The sequence below is a fragment of the Lissotriton helveticus genome, chromosome 11 (genome assembly GCF_964261635.1).
Source record: "Lissotriton helveticus chromosome 11, aLisHel1.1, whole genome shotgun sequence".
Taxonomy (NCBI): domain Eukaryota; kingdom Metazoa; phylum Chordata; class Amphibia; order Caudata; family Salamandridae; genus Lissotriton; species Lissotriton helveticus.
The window spans coordinates 419,185,270-419,206,099 of NC_136072.1; the positions used below are offsets into that span (position 1 = coordinate 419,185,270).

General features: G+C 44.9%; 1 protein-coding gene across 2 annotated transcripts; it reads right to left on the reverse strand.

Moving 5' to 3' along the window:
* Positions 1 to 2,624: 2,624 nt before the first annotated feature.
* On the reverse strand, positions 2,625 to 15,503 carry LOC144791245 (C-C motif chemokine 20-like). 2 transcript variants are annotated; one of them, XR_013602337.1, is made up of 5 exons: positions 15,149 to 15,503; positions 11,711 to 11,825; positions 8,001 to 8,078; positions 3,375 to 5,218; positions 2,625 to 3,094 (listed from the first exon to the last, which is right to left on the reverse strand). XR_013602337.1 is itself a non-coding variant. In XM_078665900.1 (4 exons), exons 1-4 carry the CDS (start codon positions 15,231 to 15,233, stop codon positions 5,119 to 5,121), a joined length of 378 nt encoding a protein of 125 aa, XP_078522026.1. In that variant the 5' UTR covers positions 15,234 to 15,503; the 3' UTR covers positions 2,625 to 5,118. The 2 variants fall into 2 exon arrangements, 1 of the variants encoding a protein (XP_078522026.1); XM_078665900.1 differs by having other exon boundaries at positions 2,625 to 5,218.
* Positions 15,504 to 20,830: the final 5,327 nt, after the last annotated feature.

Genomic DNA, 20,830 nt, shown 5'->3' on the forward strand with positions numbered 1-20,830 from the left:
CCTGGGTCTTCTCTAACCATCTCAAACTGAACCCTAAAAAAACAGAAATTATTCTCTTCTCTCCAAAAAACAACCGTCTCCCCATCCAAAGCTGGATCTCTGACCTCAATGCCCTCAATTGCTCGCTCTCCTTATCCAACTCAGCAAAATCACTTGGTTTCACTCTTGACAAAAACCTTACTCTTAAAGACCACATAAAAAACGTGGCTAAAGGAGCTCTTTTCACTATCCGACACTTCAAGAAAATCAAACCCTTCATTCCATTGGATAACTTCAAATGGGTTGTATAATCTCTAGTTCTCTCCAAACTTGACTAAGGCCATGCCATCCTTACTGGAACTCCTAAAGTAAACCTAGCCCTCTCTTAGATCTGTGCTACACTTGACGGCCAGGCCCATAACTGACTGTAAACGATTTGACCACATCTCTCCGACCCTCAAAGCCCTCAATTGGCTACCGATTGAAGGAAGATGCCCCTACAAGACTGCATGCATTACTCACAAAGCTCTTCACCAACAAACCCTGCTATACCTCACAAACAAACTCAACAAAGCGGGGTGCTCCCAGCCGATAAGGAGCACCAATGCTCTCCTCCTTCTCCCCCCTTTGTTTAAAAAGAAATCCACCCAATCTCGCTCCTTCTCTGGGAGAGCCCCTAACATCTGGAACTCACTCTCTAAGGACATGCACTACAACCCCTCCTACTTCAGCTTTAAAAAAGACCTTAAATCTCACCCCCTCAACAAATACTTTGGTCCATAATCCTCTCCTCTGACCCTACTCTCTACCTCCCCTTATTAATGATCCTTTATTTTCTCCCTTGCTCTCTCTTCGCTCCCCACATGAGACATCCACCCTCTTTACTGCTTCCTGTTCCCCCATTCTCCCCCTCCCCATGTCCTCCATCCATTTCAACCACATCACTACCTTCATCTTTTGTCCGTCGTTTCTCTTTTCTATTCCTTTACAGCTGTTCTCTTCCACTTATAATATTTAGTTGCTCTTCCCCTTCCCTTTTTATTTCGAATCCAATTGTGGTGTGGTAATTGACGGTTTATGTTTTTACCCTCATTCCCTCCTCTCATGTAAATTGCTTTTCCCCATCCTTTTTATTTCTAATGCTCTTGTGGTGTTGTAATTGACTATTTATGCTTTACCCAATGCAATTGTTTTATTTATTGTACTGCCTCTGCTCCTGTAAAGCGCTCTGATACTCACAGGTTCAGCCAGCACTATTCAAAACCTTTCAAATACATAAATAAATAACTTATCTCACCTGCTTTCTCAAACGCTGCCACTGTTTGTCACACCAGCTCCCTCGACACTTTAACCACATCAATGCTGATGGTGTTCCCCTCCTGTGCTGAGATTTGTTGATTCCCATGTTTCATGACGAGCTGGGCTCGTCATGAGCGTGCGAGGAGGCTACCTCATGACGAGCCCAGCTCGTCATCAGCGTCGAAGGGGTTAACACAGTGAATAGCCAGTATCACACTCTGGAACACAAGGTAAGCTGGAAACGTCTGCACAATTTGGGTTTCCAGCTCTTCTTCAGAGTTTCTGTACAGATTGTGTAACTTCCCCAGGGCACTGGCCTTTTCGTGGTGTGGGGCACGCAGTGACTCTCAAACAGGCTTGCCAAGAAGCCTTGCCTCCTTTCCATGGTCATGTCCACACAAAGCTCTTCTACAACTCATTAGACAGTAAATGCCCAAGCCACCCCCTTCTCCTTTCATGCAGTGAATAGTTGTTGGAAAATGGCAAATCTATATTATTCACATAAAAGGTACAGTATACAATGTTCTGTTTGTTTTATATTTACAGTGTGAAACATAATTGCCTAGAAATGTAGGATATTTGACTCTCTGCTTGCCTTTTTAATGTGGTTGAAGGTTATAGTCAATGCTTAATTTGTAAAAAAAACAACACATCAGTGCCAGGTCCCCTGTCAGGAGATCACTGCAACTTGCATCACCCATTGCCCCTGCCAGCGCTGCCAACAACAGCACCACTACAAACACTAACCTCACACCCATACAAATGACAATTGCGACTTTTCCATGCCACCTAAATCTGTTAGATTGGCTTGGGTAGCAGGTATTAATCATTTTGGATCTGTATTAAATGCTTAAACAACTGTTGTTGTGCACGTTTCAAAATTAGTCAAAGAGTGCCACCATGTGGTGAACTGTTATAAGTGCCGGTGTTGACAATTAAGTGCAGGTGCCGAGCACAGGAAACCACTGGCTCAAATTAAGCACTGGTTAGAGGGCTATGTGCCTTTGTCTGTCACCTCCAGGTGACCTCTCGTCCATACCCCCACCGACCTTGTTTCAGAGATAACCTAGCAGCACATGTGACTCACTGTTTTCACTGTTTCCACTCAGTAGATTATGGACCTCCACCAGCTATCCCCTACAGATACCAATACATCTTCTCACAACAGCCAGATTCATCCTACATAACCCTCAATGGGATTCTCAAGAGCAGTGGGGATGCCGAGGAAGGTTTGTGAGGGCGTTCTGTGAGGTGCGTACATGCACCTATAGTGTAGATGCAGCTAAGAGGGTCTGCTTCTGATAGTTCTGATTGCGTGTCGAAAAAGAAACCCAGAAACATTAATGTTCATATACATTTTCTTGTCTTTTATTAAGAAAACAAGAAAGAAATTGGACGTATCTAATCTTAGCTTCCGCCTTGAAGCAACATTTAATTCTCAATGTGAGAAAATAGCAGAGGGTCACAGTTAACCCATCACAGTGCAAAGCAGAGAAGTGTACAAGTTACATTCACAGGTGGAGGACGATTGCATGGATTTATATGCGTCGATGAAATTGGGCTGTTTGGAGTTATATGAAAAGGAGTAATAAGACTGAATGGGGTGGTAAGCACAGGGGGAAGATATGGCTCAATTGAATTACACTGATAGGGCTAGTAGGGCAGGATGGAGTTAGATGCACTGGAAAAACAGGACTCTATAAAGTTATATTTAAGGGGACTTCACTGAGTTATATGCACAGAGGAAACAGGACTTCTTGGTGCTATATGCCCGGGGAAACAGAACTGCATGGTGTTATAAGCACTGGGGAAACAGCTGCGCGGAACTACGTGCATTGCAGAAAAGGTTGCATGATGTTACATTTACAGAAGGAAGTGGACAGCTTGATGTTACATGCACAGGATGAAAGGGCTGCATGGTGTTACATGCACAAGAGAAACGGTTGTTTGAAGTTATATGCCCAGAGAAAAGAGATCTCCTTGGAGTTACATGCATAGGAGAACGTGTTGAATGGCAGTATATGCACAGAGGAAAATGGTCTCCATGGAGTTACATGCACAGGTGAAAGGGATATATGAAGTTATATGCACAGAACAAAGAGGGCTGCATGGAGGTATAGGCACGGGGGAAATAGGGCTGCATGGAGTTGCATGCACAGGAAAAAGGGGTGCATTGCATGGACACATGAGAAAGGACTGCATGAAGTTGTATGCAGGGGAGACAGGGCTGCATGGAAGTATAGGCACTGGGGAAATAGGGCTGCATGGAGGTATAGGCACTGGGGAAATAGGGCTGCATGGAGTTGCATGCACAGGAGAAAGGGCTGCATGGATTTGCCTGAAAAAGAGAAAGGGTTACATGGTGTTGAATGCACACGAGAAAGGGCTGCGTGGAGTTAAATGCACAGGAGAAAGGGTTGCATGAAGTTAAATGCACTGGGGAAATAGGGCGGCATGAAGTTGCATGCACATGAGAAAGGGATCCATGAAGTTAAATGCACAAGGGAAAGTGGACTAGATGGAGTTATATGCACAGAGGAGAGAGACCCACATGGAGTCACATATACAGGTGAAAGGGCTATAGGAAGTAGAATGCACAGAGCAAAGAGGACTGCATAGAGTTATATGCACTGGGGAAATACGGCTGCATGGAGTTATATGCACAATTGAAAGAGGCCAGCACGGAGTCACATACAAAGGTGAAAAGGCTACCTGAAGTTATATGAACAGAGGGAAGTGGATTGCATGGAGCTACATGCACAGGAGAAAGGGCCCTATCGAATTATATGCTCAAGGGGAGAAGAAGGATACACAGATTTATGTTCCAAGGGACAGAACCTGGATGCTCTTGTCTGTTCATGGTGTAGGGGGAAATGTTACCTAAAATACCAAGGGCTGATTGTGACTGGAGTCCTCATACGAAATGAATGCAGAAATGCATACAATGATGTGCAAAGGGAATAATTGGTTCAAAAAAGCAACACAGACATAGAATAAACGACTGCATGTGATAATATACACAAATCCACATTAAGTAACAACACAGAAGGGGTACAGGCATGCTTAGAGCTGCATAGAAAAATGCCTGGCTGCATTGAGCCCCACACAAGGGGTAGAAACATGTCTATGAACACGTGGGGCGGCACAGGGTAACATCCAATGAGTGCATTAGTCTTTGTTGAGTTATACACACAGATGTACACATTTTCATGGAGTAGCACAGGTGTAAAACACAAGGGTGCATGGAGTTATATACACACTGGATGAGATCTGAGTAGAAATAAATATTCATGGAGTACAAGAAAACATGTATTACATACACGATGCATTTAAGTCTGCATAGAGCTGTCTACATAGGACCTGATTTAGAGTTTGGCAGGCGGGTACTCTGTCACATCTGCCTTATTACAAGTACACACAAATATGACAGATATCCTATCCACCTTATTACAGTTGCATTATTGCCTAATGCACTTGTAATAAGACGGACATGTTATATGTTGCATTTGGGGAGGAGTACTATTCTCTGAACTCTAAATCTGGCCCATGGTCTATGAAAGCATGCATGGGTTGACTTGCACCGGGGTTTGACCCTCCTCTTCGCCTCTCTTCCACAACAATACCAAACTGTAACATCGTTGCAAAGTCATTTTTGGCTTTAAGAAAAAAGCAATATTTAGGCATCTGTAGCCCAGGTAAAAGCATTCTGCAGGCACAATATGCGCGCATTTCGCTGGCCTTCAGCAGGTGAGTTAAATTACGATGCAATGTGGATCAATGTCAGCCGATGCTGCAGCTTCTGACGAAAGCAGGAGCGTCTGCCCGGTTGCCAACATGGACTTACTCTCCAGAGGTTAGGATTTGTGAGCCTTGTTTACGGGGGTTGGTTTTAGGACTCTTGCGAGGACCTCGCCTCCCCTTGCTCTTCTTGGTTCCCTTTCTGTGAAAAGAAAAAAGACATGTAACCGAATATGAGTGGAGGGAGCCACTATGCACCCAAAAATAAGTTTCTGCCATGAATGTAGTGGTCTCTCAAACAGGCTTGGTCCGAACACCCCTTGAACAGTCACTGCATCACTCTGACTCTGGTACATGGACACGAATATTGAAGTCTCCAAAATACCACCGGTAGTTGAAGTGACGTCACACACCATTTGACTGATAAATGGCATTACATGGTTCAACATATGAAACTCTTGAGTCTCCAATTGAGTGGGAATTACAGAAATGTATTAGGGATCAGAGACCCCTTTTCACTTTCTGTTCCTGATGCCGCATTCATGACCGCTGAGAACAAGAGTAGCACCAGCGGGATCAAATTGCATGTCCTAGCTATCTTGACTCGATGTTGGTGGAATGGTACGGGTTGTTTTGTGTGGTTTAGGTTGGGTTATAGGGTACCATAACATCAGTATGATGCAAGGTCCTGAAACAGGTTGGTTACACGAAGAGAGCCCTGGAATAGAGGCCAGCGTCCCTTGTGAATGTATGTGTGTGTTGTCAAGCCAACACTGAAAATGTTGTATGTGACTCATTGTACCTCCCCCTAAAAAAGACAATATGGGTTCCACATGGATGCCTATAATGTGGGTACCAAATGGATGCCTAAATAGCTAGGAATATTTAATCAAAAGAGAAATCTCAATAGAATCGTGAGCACTGGGTGGTACCTTAATGCACAACTCAGTCACCTCAAATGAACCAAAAATATAGTTTCTGCCTCATAGGAATGCATAAATGCAGCATCCATCTATGTACTGCCCCCTCTTGCTTCACGCAGTGATGGTGGGTGGCATCATCCACGTCTAGATACACTCCATTCACATTTTCTAGTATGGATTAAGACAGTTCCCAACCAACTTGTGTAGATCTCACCTTGGGAAGGTGACGAGGATACACCCACCCCGCAGGACCTTAATACAACGTGAGATGTTAAAATGCCGGTGTTTAAATAAAGCAAAAAGGGTGGGCCTACATCCCTGGTAGTCCATCTAGCTGTGCCTTCAAGGCAAATGGAACCACTCCCTCTCCAGGAATCAAATCAAATGCATCTTCAACAGCAGACGCTGTGGATGTGCGACATAGGAAATGGTCCTAGATTTGTCTCTGACCCTAAGCCGGATATCAAAGGCTCCTATATTCAAGGGCACATTCCACTCCTAAATAAACTGTCGATGATACGCCTTTTGATCACTGTGCAAAATGTTTGTTACACCAGTGTAAATTTGTCTAATTCCCAAACTTTGCATCACACAAAACGAGCAACGTTTTCGCCGTTTCATATAACATGAAATGTCAAGCGGTTTTTGCTCGTTGGTTACTGGTTTGAGTAGAGTGCATCTTTTTGAGAGACATTTTCTCCTCCAATACATTTTCTCCTCAAACCAATCTGTTGCTGGTATCATGCATGACTTTTATTATGCAAGGAATATCTCATGGAGAGAAGTTATTTGAGATACAGACAACATTTCTTTCCATGTAATACGTGTAATTTTGCTAAAAATGTGTAAATTCCACACACCCGTTCTCCTGATGCCATGCACAGAGGGGGGAACGTCCTTTACAAAGGAACTTTTACAACGAAGTACCGTTACGACGCAGGTTTAACAACGAAAGTCATTACAACGACTTTCGCTGGAGGGCGCTCTAGGATAGGTAATAGTTTAATTTACTATCCAACACCTTCCCTACTATCCACGGGGACTGGAGTTGGAATAGTAAATTAAACTATTCACTATCCAGCGCCCCCCAACGCAAGTCGTTGTAACGACTTGCGTTGTAAAACCTGCGTCGTAACGGTACGCGTTGTAAAAGCACGCGTTGTACCGTCATACATCCCACAGAGGGGTTCAGCACCACATCAGGCTTCCTTAGGTTTGGTTTATTTTTCAATGACGCAAGATTTCTAGTGAACAGTCTAATGAACTCTTGGTGTTGCTGTGTTGAATAAATTTAACTCAGCCTTGGACCCAAGTACCAGAATTCACTGGACTGTTAAAGAGAAAGCTTCCAACTCGAAACATGGTGTCCATGGGAGAACATTGCTACTGTCTGGCATTAGAACTTTGCAAAGTGGTGCATTTCTTGATAAGATGAGCCAGATATGACATACATTTCTGGACTGCAGAAAAGATTCTTAAACATGCAAACCCCACAGCAGAATGGAGAAGTAGTTAGAAGGAGCGACGAAAACTCAACAAGGTACAAGAAAAAAAATGAACTCTGTAAAACCACGCCTTGACAGTAACATCCTTACTTCACGCATCTTGGTCTGGACACGGGAACCCCATCAGGCATAGGTGATTTGCCTTTCAAGCTGTTACAGTGGTTTCTAAGGGACATTTGCCCCAGCTACAGATCGTGGTTACAATGACTTATGTATATTATGACAATTAATTCACTGGGGTGCACAACAAAGTGAAAATGAAAAAAGCTCAGTCTCCATTCTTGTGTCCTGAAGTCAACACAATGAGGTACCTCTTGCTTTATGAAATTTCTAAATAAATAAACATTCAGGAGCTTCTTTTTCCCTGCCATTCTTGCATCACTCAGGCATGCTTACACATTTTTGAAGTGGGTGACCAATGGAGACCATAGAGATGGGGGGGTGTAACTAATGTGAAGAGAAGGCTTCCACAAGGGACATTTTGGGAACAGAAGGATTTGACACGGCCAGGAGGATCCGACATGATAACCTGTAGCAAGGGAGGGGGTAGACTTACCTCAAGGCCTTAAGGATGCGTTTCACCCATTTATCCTCTGGGTTGGCACACACGTTGAACCGTTTCTTTGTGTGAAAGCTGTAAAAGAGAAAACTGGATGTTAACTCATGCAAAGTAAAATGTCCCTCTTTCCCCAAACACACATGGTCAGTTTAGTTTTAGGATCTATCACTATCAGCCTCTATGTTGGCCGTGATGAAAGCTGAATAACTCCATTGTATATTTTTTCACCACATTCAACAGTTGCACACGGTTGGAGGAAACTTTAACAGGGAATGCTGCCTGTCTCTGCTCAATCGGTCTGATTACATGTTAAAATATTGACCATAGCATTTTCGGCCTGCATAGATATCCCTCAATAATATCAATTACCGAGATATCTGACAACATATAATGTTCTAAATACCGTTTACAAACATCATTTTCTATCGGATTTAATAGCAGTAATCCTAAACCCAAAGGTATAATCGTTTTGGTAATGATGAGTAGGCGACAATATTTATGGTAGACAATAACTTTGTTATCAATATTCCAAAGTAAAACCATTGTCAAGATGAATGTATGACGTTACAACGAATTCCGTTGCAACGCATGCCTTTACCACGCAGGCGTTACAACGGAATTCGTTTTCCACGCATAACCTTTACCTCGAATACTTGCGTGGTGACGTCATACGTCGTTAAGAGGAAACGGACGTTTTTTTTCCGATTTCTCTTAAACAACGCTGATTATGTGCATATCCCGACGTGACTTCTGGTGAGTTTTTTTTTGGGGGGGGGAGACCCCCCCAAGCCCCCCTTTTTTTACTTTTTACCTTTACCACATATGCCTTTACTACAAACCTCGTAGTAAAGGTATGCGTGGTAAAGGCTTTAGTGGTAACCATGCATGCGTTGTACTGCATGCGTGGTTAAGGATTTCGTGGAAACGGCTTCGTTGTAGTGGCCGTTTCCCTGTCAAGATAAGCAGGAGGAGGTACAGATTGATCATGAAGTTGATTTTAAAAGCTCAATATTTTGGTAGAACACTGCTCAGATCAAGTATTGGAAAATCCTGCCACTAGTTTATCTCAAAACCCCTCAGACATCCTTGCGATTGGTGCTCGAAGGAGTGGATTTACAAATTGTAAGCTTATCTTGAGATATTGATGGTGCAGAGGTATGGATCCCCAACAGAGTCGGGCATATGTTACAGCCTTTTAATGCACTAACTTGTGAGTCTTTTCCATGCCTTTGTAGTGTGCATCAAAATGGTCTACTGCTCCTTGATGGGCATAGATTTGTGAACATTTCAGAGGTATCAGAGATGGTATTATGTACCTTTTGGATCCCCACCCCATGACCCACAGCAGCCTCTAGTCCACAGCTATTTGGCTATGCAATGGACAAGGAGTGCAAAATGCAAAAAATAAATAGGGTTCCTTTTTGGAGTTGACTTTGCTTCCTTTGCTGCCATTGCCTTCTTCAATTTAAGACAAGGGGTAGCAAGGGCAATGCCGGTGATAATAAATTGTCAAGTTTTTGGTTGCAGCTGCTACTCCTGACTAGCCCTGATTGACACTCCTTGCTTGTATTGCATTGTCTTTTTTTCCTACAACATGCTTCATACATTTAAAGTGAATCCAGATAATTTGTCAAACTATTGCCTCTTAACTATACTACCGTTTTGGGGAGAATGCTAGAGTTTTGTGGCCAGGACCAGCAGCTCTAGGTGATGACAAAGCATGCACCGCTTGTCATGTCAGTATCTTCACCTGGAATCCCACTGACCTCCACATTTTGGATGACTGTCATTGTGTGCTGGATGAAGGAGGTGCCTGCCTGCTCGTCATTTATGACATTTCAGATATTTTTGAAATTACCACACTATTCTCGGATCTATTTTGTGGCTTTAGTGGTGCTGGCCTTGACTGGTCTCTCATTTTTGACTCACTGATTTCAGATGACACAGGTGTGGGCAACGAGCCAACTTTGAAACAACATGACACGCGGGTGTCCTCGGATTTATTCTAACACCTGGGCTGTTAAATCTGTACATTGAGTCACAAGGAGTCTTGATTGGTGAGTCTTCATTTGCCAACATATGGATGATACCCAACTATATCTCCAGGTCTTCCTGATATAGGAGAACAAGCGCCTCAGGTACTCTCCCTGTGCATTAAGGACTGAATGTTCAGACATTTTAGTAATTAAGGACCTCATCTATCAACCTATTTTGCATTCACAAACGGTCCGAATTGCTAAATTTGACTGTTTGTGAAAGCAAAATAGTCTTTCAGGATGTATGAACGGCTTTGTCAGTGAATTTTAGGTAATCGCAAATGGCGATTCCCTAAGCACATGTACCAAGCATTTTCTAAATGCAAACTGGGGATTTAGGAAATGACTCCAAGTCAATTTAACCATGTGCAATTTCTAAAAATGCACAAAAAAATGCATTTTTCAAAGTGCCATGTAGGACCCACATGCCCCTAGGACGTGTTCCATTTACATGTGCACATTTTGGGGGGTGCTTCAGGGGGGCCTTAAGCCCCCAAACACCCTTGGTTTTGCATTTCCTAATTTGCGATTACCATTTATGTAATCGCAAATTATGTAATGCAACACCATACGCACACATGGGCCTTCAGAATGCATGGAGTTGCATTTCCTAATAGTGATTACCTAACTGCAATTCCGACTCTGTAGGAATCACTATTTTCTTACATACCATTTTGCATTGCCTAAATAGTGATGACCTAAAATTATGTATTTAGGAAATGCAACATGGAACATTCCGCCTGATTCATCAAGCTAAATTGCACTCGCAAAGGGCAAGATTCTCAGAATCTTGCCTTTTGCGAGTGCAATTTTTGCATTTGGGATTCATCATCCCAAATGCAAAATTCGCTATTTAAGAATTCGCACATTTGCGAAGAATTGAATTTAAGGAATCTCTATTTGAGATTCCTTAAATGCAATTCATGAAGCATTTTAAAATTGCGAAAATGCAATTTTGGGCCGCTATTTACCGAGAGGTCAGACCTCTCGGTAAATAGCAAAAACTTAGAAAAAGGCTTTTAAAAGCATTTTTCTAAGTTGCATGTTGCACACACACATGTCCTTTGGACATGTGTGTGCGCAACACCTGTTTCAATTTGCATTTAAGGGGTGCTACAGGGTGTCCTTTGGACACCCCTGGCACCCTTTAAATCGCTATCTTATTTGCGATTAGCTAATTGCTAATCGCAAATAAGGAATACTCCCCATTCATTCCTATGGGCCTTTTGGCACATAGGAATGAATGGGGAGTTATTCCTTATTTGCGATTAGCAATTTGCTACTCGCAAATAAGGAATGTGTAGGAATCGCTATTTATTTAGCAATTCCTACATGAATACCGTTTTGCGAGTCCTTAATAGCGATTCGCTATGAATCACTATTAGGGGCTCGCAAAACGGCCCGTTGATGAATAAGGCTGATTGATACATGTGGCCCTATGCCTCCATGGTGAGAGATTTTGCTATATTATGTTGTTCAGTGCTCTGGGGCACTTAGACAAATTGTTCACGGTTGATAACACAAGAAAATGATAAAAAAACATAAATAGAACAGCTGTTAAACCATACTGCTCTCTGCTCCAAAACCTGGTCTGTAATTTTGTCCTAATGAAGGAAAAAGACTCTGTAGACCTCCCCCATACAGTCTAAGACCCTGTCAGTGCTCACTCACATGATGGCGTCCATGTCGCAGACATCGCTTGAGCTCTGGACTGTGAAACTGCTGATTACCTTCAGCCGCAGGGGCTTCTTTGTGTGGGAGTAACAGCAATCCAGGTCACCTTGTGCTAAAATAAAATAAAAAACAGATACATCTAAAACTGAGGTAAAGACTTTCAAACCTCCAGTTACCACTGACTCTCCCTTCTCACCCTCTCACTTTGATTCAGAGTCACCGGGACCCCTGGGGGACAGGCACAGCAGCAGTGCTGATAATTTTCAAGTAACTCTTGGTCAGCTTCCCACTATAAATAAGCCTTTAAAGTCATTTCAGAGTTCTAAAGTACCACAGAAGCCCATCTAGAAGCGCTTAAATATGGAAGATGGGAGCCAGCAGGTATAGAGGTGGAGAAAGGGGGAGGAAGGAAGCAGGCTAGCTTCCAGAAATTCGGGAGTAAGTCAGGAGTAAGACACATTACTCAGAGAAAAAAAATGAACAGGGCAAGAAGTATCTCTGTGTGTCCTCAATGGTTCCCCTTCCCTTATGGATTGGAGGTCTGGGTCTGGTTTATTCTCTCATGTATTTGCAGAAACCCCTATTCGTACAGTGCATCCACTTTGATCGTCTTTAACTCGTTGCCTTGTTTTCGTAACAACATTTTAGAATTCAAATCTCTTGCTCCTATTGGTCAGAATTCCAGCATCTGTGTTTATGTTTAAGGAAAGATCATTGACGACTGGATTCTTTGGTATGTAGCCAATCTCGTTTACAAACAGTGAAATAAGAAAAGGAGTGGCTTTTGCTGCATTGAGCTGGTTTCTTAACCCGTTCCGCAGCGCTACTTCACCTTGGTAATATGGCCCATTAGGGCCATATTACCAAGGTGAAGTATCGCCACTTTTTCGGCGAATATGGCCCATTAGGGTCATATTACCAAGGTGAAGTATCGCCGCTTTTTCGGCGAATTGTGCCGAGAAAGCGGCGATACTTATAGCGCCCTATTAACAAGGGCATGCCAACGCCAGCCTCAAGCCCACTTTGCATGTCAACGAGAAACATCGCTAATGACATGCAAAGTGGGCGTTCCCACGTCCAACCACATGTAAAATGTGGTTGGAGGTGGTAACACCCTATTATCAAGGCAGGTGTTGGGAGAAGGAGACATGCGATAAACTCGTTTATCGCAGGTCTCCCAATGCCTGCTCTGATCAGGTGTTAGGCATTGATAACGTGGGGGTGTGGATCATAAAGCTGAATACACCTCCCCATATTATCAAGGCACACATTAGCGCGTGAAAACAATGCTTGTTTTCACGCCAATGCTCGTTTTCACGCCAATGTTCCCTATCGCCGGATTTAATATCGCCTACTTGTTGCGCGTTGATAATGACGTGCTAACACGGCGATAAAATCCGGCGATAGGGAAATGTGCGATGTGCGTTTACGCACATCTTGGTAATATGGCCCACAATTCGAGACCTGCAGATTACCGCTAAAGTCGACAGCAAGCATTTGGTAAAAAGCCCAGAAAGGCATTTTTTCAGAATCAAAATGTGTATTCACAGGAAACAAATCAGCATAAGCACTGGGTTTTCACCTTCTGCCCCAGAAAATGTCAGTACATAGCCTTGTGCCTCGCATTTTCAGAAAGGGTCAAGAGAAATCAAAGTTTTCATTTGTTTTAGTGCAGAATTAGTGAACAGCTCATATCAGAAATGAAGTTAGTTCTTGCAGTTGGTACTCATTGTATAATTAGCATTTATTTTCCCTTGCTTGTCTCGTTGTTTGTGTTCGCCATTGTTGGTGAACGATTTCAATTATGCCTTTCTGTGCCACTTTGGCCGACGCAAACTGTAGTCCTATTTCACTGCTTGTGGAATGGCAGGCTTTACCCCAAAATAAGCCACCCTATCAGTCCGAATCCTCTCGTAATCATCACAGGTATCACCACCATGTGCAGGTCAGTAAAATCCAATTTAGCTGAAATGTCCCCCTCCGACCGCAAGAGGGCAGACTGCCACATTATTACAGTAAAGATCAGCATTCTTATTTATTGAGTTTGTTATGCCGTACAGTACAATGTTGATTTTCAATGGACGCTGTAGTAGAGACCGGCGTAGAAGACTCATGACAAGACCATTAGGTTTTGTTGAGGTCAAAGGTTAGCTTATAGAATTGCTGGGAGGTAGAATCTGTCATTTTAGTTTGACTAGTGCCAGTAATAAGGTTTTGTTGTAGCCAACATCACCTTCCTTGACTTTGGAGTAAACAGGATGGTGTTTAGCGTGAATCCCCAAACTTCACGCACTGTGTAGTGTTAGGCAAATCTGTTTATATCTGAAAATATACCAAATTAGATCGCATAGTTGACGAAATCACAATACATCGCAGTTCAAGCGCCCAGTTTATTTATTCAGCTCTTTACACGGGTACGGTCAGTTGTAAACAGCGTTTTGTTGCTGTGTATGCTACGGTAAGAAGGGGTCACCCCATACATAAACGAGCACAATTCAAGATCCTCACCCAACTTTTTAGGTACTTCATAGCACTGTCCCAGCACAGCAACAATCGCTATGCACACACCTGCTCAGCGCCCGGCCACACTTCCCAGCGCTCTACAAATCTGCATAACATAACAAGCTGACCAAACTTGACTTGAATAATATCACACAAGGCGTCATCTGGGAGCCCAGTGGCGTAACACAGGCCCCCACAGCCCCTGCGGTGCTATGCACCCTCGGCACAATATACTCTGGACTGACGGCGCCTGATTACATGTAGAGCGGGACCCTCCATGTACCTTGAGTCGTCCCCCCCCCCCCCTCAAGTTTCGTTATGCCACTGTGGGAGCCGCCAGTCACCTCAGGGAATACCAGTGCTTGAACGCTAAGTGGCCATAATGAGACATGATTTGCTTGTGAAAAACTCCGCGAGTTATAAATAAATACATGCCTATTAAGCGCTGCGGTCAAACACTTGCGAACACACACATGTGTCAGTAGAAAAGCTCGTTGGGTAAATGTACACACTTATTAAAGGTTTGTGTCCAATCTGAACGTCACATGCAGTACCAGTGAGGTCGACAAAGTCGATAAATCGAGCACAGTGAATAGGGCAATACATTGGGATTAAATGTAGCACAACCGCGGCTTAAATTGTTCTATTAAATCAAGTTGTTGTTTTTATAATTACTCTTGCTATTTTATTACCACAAATCGTATTATTTGTATTATTAGCGTCGTTATAATTACTATCAAGGGGTCTAATACGCACATAAGCACTGTTTCCTAGAAGACAAACCAGCAGTAAGGTGGTAACAAGACTCTCGAGGTCAGAGTACAGAGGTTTCATCATCAGTGACGTGATATAACAAATAGAACACACCCAGTCCAGAGGAAAGAGAAGGTTTGAGTGATCCTAAATGCAATCAATTAAAAAAGATCAACTTACCTACTGTAATGCCCCAGTTGAGGTGAAACACCCCCAGAACGGCGCAGGAAGCTAAAAACAGACAGTGGCTGTTTAACCCTGTCATGGCTCACGCTGGACTTTCGCTCTGTCTGCTGAAGGCTGCAGGTAGACACGACTCTCTCTTGTTTTGAGGCGGGGACATTTTATAGCCTTCAAAGGGGATTTTTTTCCGAGACGTGCTCCGGCCCTCCTCCTCCGCCGGGGCGCACTGCTTTTCTGTGGTGGGGATTTCCCCTCATCTTGTGTCCCCGAGTGCTTGGTCCCCGGCCCGTGAGACCTGTTGGGATTGTTTTTCAACGTCACCTTGCTGCGTCGGCGTGGAACTGGTTGTGGCACTTGGTTACACTCGGGGGAAGTACACGGCAGGTGTCCCATGGAAGAAATGGGAAGTGCTGTCTCGCTGATGGTGATGTCACTCATCTACCGCGCGTGCCTGGCAGCACTTATTCTGCAACACGGGGAGGTGTGGAAATTCCAAAGGGACTTCAGGACAAAGCTGCTTCAGTGTGAAATTACTGTGAATTGCCTTCCAACTTGGAGAAACTATGCAGTAACTCCCTGTTACTAAGCGCCGCGCACCATTAATTGGGTGATTATACAAAAACAATGCCCTGTTCTAATTCTAGGTGCAACCTCTGACAGTTCATAGCTGAGCCAAAGCACGCATAGCTGCAATTTGAATGTGCGGCTTCTTCATTCATTGGAAGCGGATTGGCCTCATTTATTTTAAAGAAGGGGCAGATCCCCATGCAAGTGGATGCAGTATGTGACTACAGCCGCCTGTGGTATGATGCCTGGTGGTCCCTGGAGTCCCTCCCCCATCCCATGGTGCACTCTCCGGGGAACAGTTATTGTGCACTAACTCCTATGTAGCATACAATAAAGGCACCTCCTGGTGGCTTCTTTGCCTTTGCGCCCATGTCTCTAATATAATTAGAATCTTGCCTCTGACTGAATGTTTGTTATATGATATGACATTACTTCATCATGCATATGGAATGTAAAGAATATTTGTGACAGAAAAACTGAAAATTAGGTTTTCAAAAGTTATTTTAAAACTATTGTTTAACTTCCAAAAACAATAAGACACTGGAATTCATAATCATCTCTCTCTCTTTCTCTCTCTTTCTCTCTCTCTCTCTCTCTCTCTCTCTCTCTCTCTCTATATATATATATATAAATATATAAATATATATATATATATATATACATGTGACCAAGGGCCCACGGGCCCGAAACGCGTCGTGCTGTTGTTGCTTCACCTGCACATTAAATCTTCTGAAGCCAGATCCTGTGGTCCGTTTCTCCTTTGCTTCGCCGATCTGGATGATTGGAGGTGGCGTGTGGAGTTTGTCTTTCGCATATATATATATATATATATATATATATATATATATATATATATATATATATATATATATATATATATATATATATATATATATATATATATATCAAAAAGAGAGAAAGTTCTTTCCGGGATCGAGCCCGTAGTCAGATGGTGTGCAGGACCGGTGGAGCCACAGCCGTACATCCAGCATCCCATAAAGTCCAATGAAGCGCACACTCGGTGTAAGAGTTTGTTCATGCAAGTTTTGGGTGTAACAGAGCCTGTAGGGTATGTGAATGGGTGTGACAGTGTCTGTATGGGCATGTGTTTGGGTGTGAAAGTGTCTGTATAGGTGTTCGTGTGGTTGTGAGAGTCTCTGTGTAGGTTTGTGAATAGGTGTGACAGTGTCTGTATGGGTTTGTGAATGGGTATGACTGTGTGGGTGTAAGAGTGGGTGTGAGAGGGTCTGTACAGGTATGTGAGTGGGTGTGAAAGTGTATGACTGTAAGTGTGGATGTGAGAATCTCCATGGGTTTGTGAATGGATGTAACAGTGTCTGTAGGGAATGTGAATGGGTATGACAGTGTCTGGGTGTGTAAGTAGATGTAAGAGTATTTCTCTGTGTGTGACTGGATGCGAGAGCATCTGTATGGGTGTGTGAGTGGGTGTGAGAGTGTCTGTATGTGTGTATGAATGGGTGTGAGAGTGTATGTATGGGTATTTGAGTTGGTGTGCCAGTGAATGTATGGGTGTAAGAGTGAGAGTGAGTGTCTATACAGATATGTGACTGGGTGAGACAGTGTTTGTATGGTTCTAAGTGTGGGTGTGACAGTGTCTCTATGGGTGTAAAAATGAGTGTAAAAGTATTACCTACTGGCGGTCGCCAGTAGGTAGTTATAGTTAGGACCTAGTTCCCATAGGAAATCCGCAACATTCTATTTGGAATAACTTTGGCGCCGGTCGACGAATCTTCATGAAATTCTCAAAGAAGATGGGACGCTCTGCTTCGCTCCTACCCTGAAAGTTTCGGCGTGATTAGTGAAGTGGGGGCAGAGAAAAAAGGGGGTCCCAAAACATGTTTTCCCCATGCAATTTTCCATAGGGTTCTTTATGTGAGGCTACAGCCCGAACTGCTGAACTGAATTACACCAAATTTGGCAAAAAGGTAGACTTTGGATAGCAGATTACGCTTTTTGTTAAATGGTGTAAATCCGTTCAGTAGTTCCTTAGAAAATCAAAAGTAAAATCATAGATATATATCCGAAGTTGTACCGTACGCGTACCGTCCGAGGACAGTACGCGTACCATTACGAGCACGAGCTGCATGCTACTTGGCTAAAAAGTGTCTGTCAACACTCCAAACCAGGAAGTGTTGGCAGCCATCTTGTGCGTCAGTAGAACCGAGGCACAAGAAACGAGAAAAAGAAACGTGAAAAACGTGAAAAGGGGAAAGAGTAGAAACACCCTGACCCCCTAGGCCTGCTTAGGGGGTCCCAAAAGGACGCGGGGTACGCGTAGGTACGCGTACCCTGGCGATAAAAAAAAAAATTGCATCTTTTTTTTTTTTAGCCCCCGGGGGGCCAAATCCCGGGGGTAATTGACTCTTTCTAATGGGTGGCCCAGAGGGGCCCCCCAGCCCCGGGGACCACCACCCCCAGGGCTTATTTTGATAGGGTGGGGGGCTCTAAGGCCCCCCCAGCCCCAGGGACTGCCAACCCGGGGCTTCTTTTTTTTATAATAATGGGGGGCCCAGAGGGGCCCCCCAGCCCCAGGGACCACCACCCCTGGGGCTTTAATATTATGTATGCAGGGGAGCTCATGGCCCCCTGCAGCCCTGGGGACCGCCACCCCCCAGGGCTTCTTTTTTTAAAACAAAAAAAACCTGTGTGGGGTCTCAAGCCCCCCACACGCCCCGGGGACGGCCACCTCCCCGGGCACTAATATTTAAAATAGGGGCATCCGTGATGGACCCCCCCAGCCCTGGGGACCACCCCCCCCGGGGCTTTTAACTGGTGGGAGGGGGGGCGCGCGGCCCCCCTCCTGGAGCCCTTGATGGCCCTGGGGACCACCACACCCCAGGGCCGGCTCCTGCAGTGTCCCAGGGTGCCTACCCCAGGGACACTGCTGTTTGCTATGGTAGGACGGGAGCCTCGCGCGGCTCCCGCCCTACCATAGCAAACTGCTTTGGTTTTTGAAAGAGAGAGCAGGAAACCTGCTCTCTCTTTCAAAAATCAAAGCGGATTGCTTTTCTGCATGGGGAGCAGCATGTTAGCTGCTCCCCAAGCAGAAAAGCAATGCAGGCTCCCACAGGAAGCGGGGAGCCGTCAGGGACCGTGAGGGGCTTGGGGACCCCCCCAAGGCCCCCAACAAGGAGGGCCAGGCCCCGGGGGATGGGGTCCCCGGGGCCAGAAGTGGCCTGGGAGGGGGGCCACGCGGCCCCTCTCCCCAAATAATAATAATAAAAAAAAAGGATGTAGGCCGGCCCCGGGGGATGGGGTTCCCGGGGCCTTAAGTGGCCTGAGGAGGGGGGCTATGCAGCCCCCCCTCCTTTAAAACTAAAAATAAAAAGTGGCATGCCCCGGGGGGATGGGGTCCCCGCGGCCTTGATGAGCCATGGGAGGGGGGCCACGCGGCCCCCTTCCCCTTAAAAAAATAAAAGTACTTTTTGGAGGTGAGGCCCTGGGGGATGGGGTCCCCAGGGCCCAAAAAATAAGAAAAAGAAGGGGGGCTACAATGCCCCCCTTCTTAAAAACAATTAAAAAAAAACGGGATTGGGAGGAGGCCACGCCCCCTCTCTGCACCTCTCTGCAAACGCTCCCCCTGGCGCGTTTGCAGAGGGGTGTCACGATTGCCGGAGCACTGCATTAAAAGATGGCGGCTGATAAACACGCAAGCGCGAGGAGGTCAGGCTAGCATAAAACCCGACTCTCCCCTAGTCCCAGCGCTTTGTGTTCTAGTGTTTTTGACTATCGGGTTCACTTCTGGGTTGCGTTGAGTCCCGCACTTCCCCTCCGTCTGTACCTTGTTTGGTCTTGCCGCCTGGATTCCTGTTTGGCTGCATGGTTTCCCGATAATTTCCGGACTTCTCCCGGTGCTCCTATTTTCTTGTTCTTGATTCCCCCGGCCTCGCTACTATTGCTGGATACGTCTTTGGGAGCCCCTGCATCGCTTGTACTCTCGGAACCATTGACTTTAAAGTCCCACCGGCTGGCTGGATTTCCAGTACTTTTGTTCCGCTTGTGGGCTGGGCAGAGTGGTTTGTGGTTCCGCTGACTGGCCGGACAAATTCATTTGGTTCCGTTGGCCAGCCAGACTCTGGATCTGCCTGTCCCGCTTGCTAGCCGGACTTAGGGGCTCCTGTGCCAGTCAGCCCTTTGGACTGCTACTTAAAAAATACGGATCCCCCACTCTATATGGACAACAGAGGACTATAAATACGGTAACAGCGCTCTTTGCGCTGCCCTTTTTGTTGTTGTTTTTTGCTGATTAGTTCCTGATTGTGACAGTGCTTGCCTCACAAAGTAACATACAGGTTCAGGGTTACTCCTTAAAGCACTTTCAGAATATTATTATATACGCCACAGTGAGAGTACCACAGGACTTTGCAACTCCCAAATTATTTTACAAGTAAAGGTGGGCAGTATTCCTAAATAGTGGATTAGTACATAGTTTATTGACCTTTTGAATGTACATAACTTTATGCTCTTTACACCAACAGACACTTGCCCAACATTTCTTTTTATGCATCTTCATTTCTATACAGAAGAAGGGAAAGTTAAGGTAAAGACATAGAGGAACTCTTTGAGCATTGTCAATGGAAGTATTCGGTTTTTTCCTAACTGTTCCATTTCTTTCAGTTTATTTGTTTATAAGAAGACTCCTGTGGTGATAAAGACGTCGAGGGATTTCTTTCCTTCCTTTCCTTGTTTTGTTTCCCTTCTTCCCTGAGTTACCATTGTTACCCAGGTTGTAGCCAGGCACAACAGGTTATTGGGTGAAGTAGCGGACCTTTCCTCAGTTCCTTGGTGTTTCCGCAGAAACTCAGGTGAGAATCTGACAAGGGGGAACTAATTCCCCTTGCATACTGGGGGTCCCTGGGGGCCAACTAGCCCATCAGGGGCCTCCACTATGGGCTAGGGGGCTGCAATGTAGAGAGGTGTAATAAGGGGTGTGGCCTCATAACACCTCACTGCAACGCAGCCCCCTGGCGCATACTCGAGGTTCCTGGTGGGCTAGTTGGCCCCCAGGGACCCCCAGTATGCAAGGGGAATTAGTTCCTCCTCTGCAAATGCGCCAGGGAGCTGCGTTGAAGAGAGGTGTAAAAAGGGGTA

Coding starts and splice junctions, on each gene's coding strand:
- LOC144791245 (XM_078665900.1), bottom strand. CDS start 15,233: ATGACAGGGTTAAACAGCCACTGTCTGTTTTTAGCTTCCTGCGCCGTT. Junction 8,079..11,710: donor TGCGACATGGACGCCATCAT/GTGAGTGAGCAC, acceptor TCTCTTTTACAG/CTTTCACACAAAGAAACGGT. Junction 5,219..8,000: donor CGCATCCTTAAGGCCTTGAG/GTAAGTCTACCC, acceptor TTCTTTTCACAG/AAAGGGAACCAAGAAGAGCA.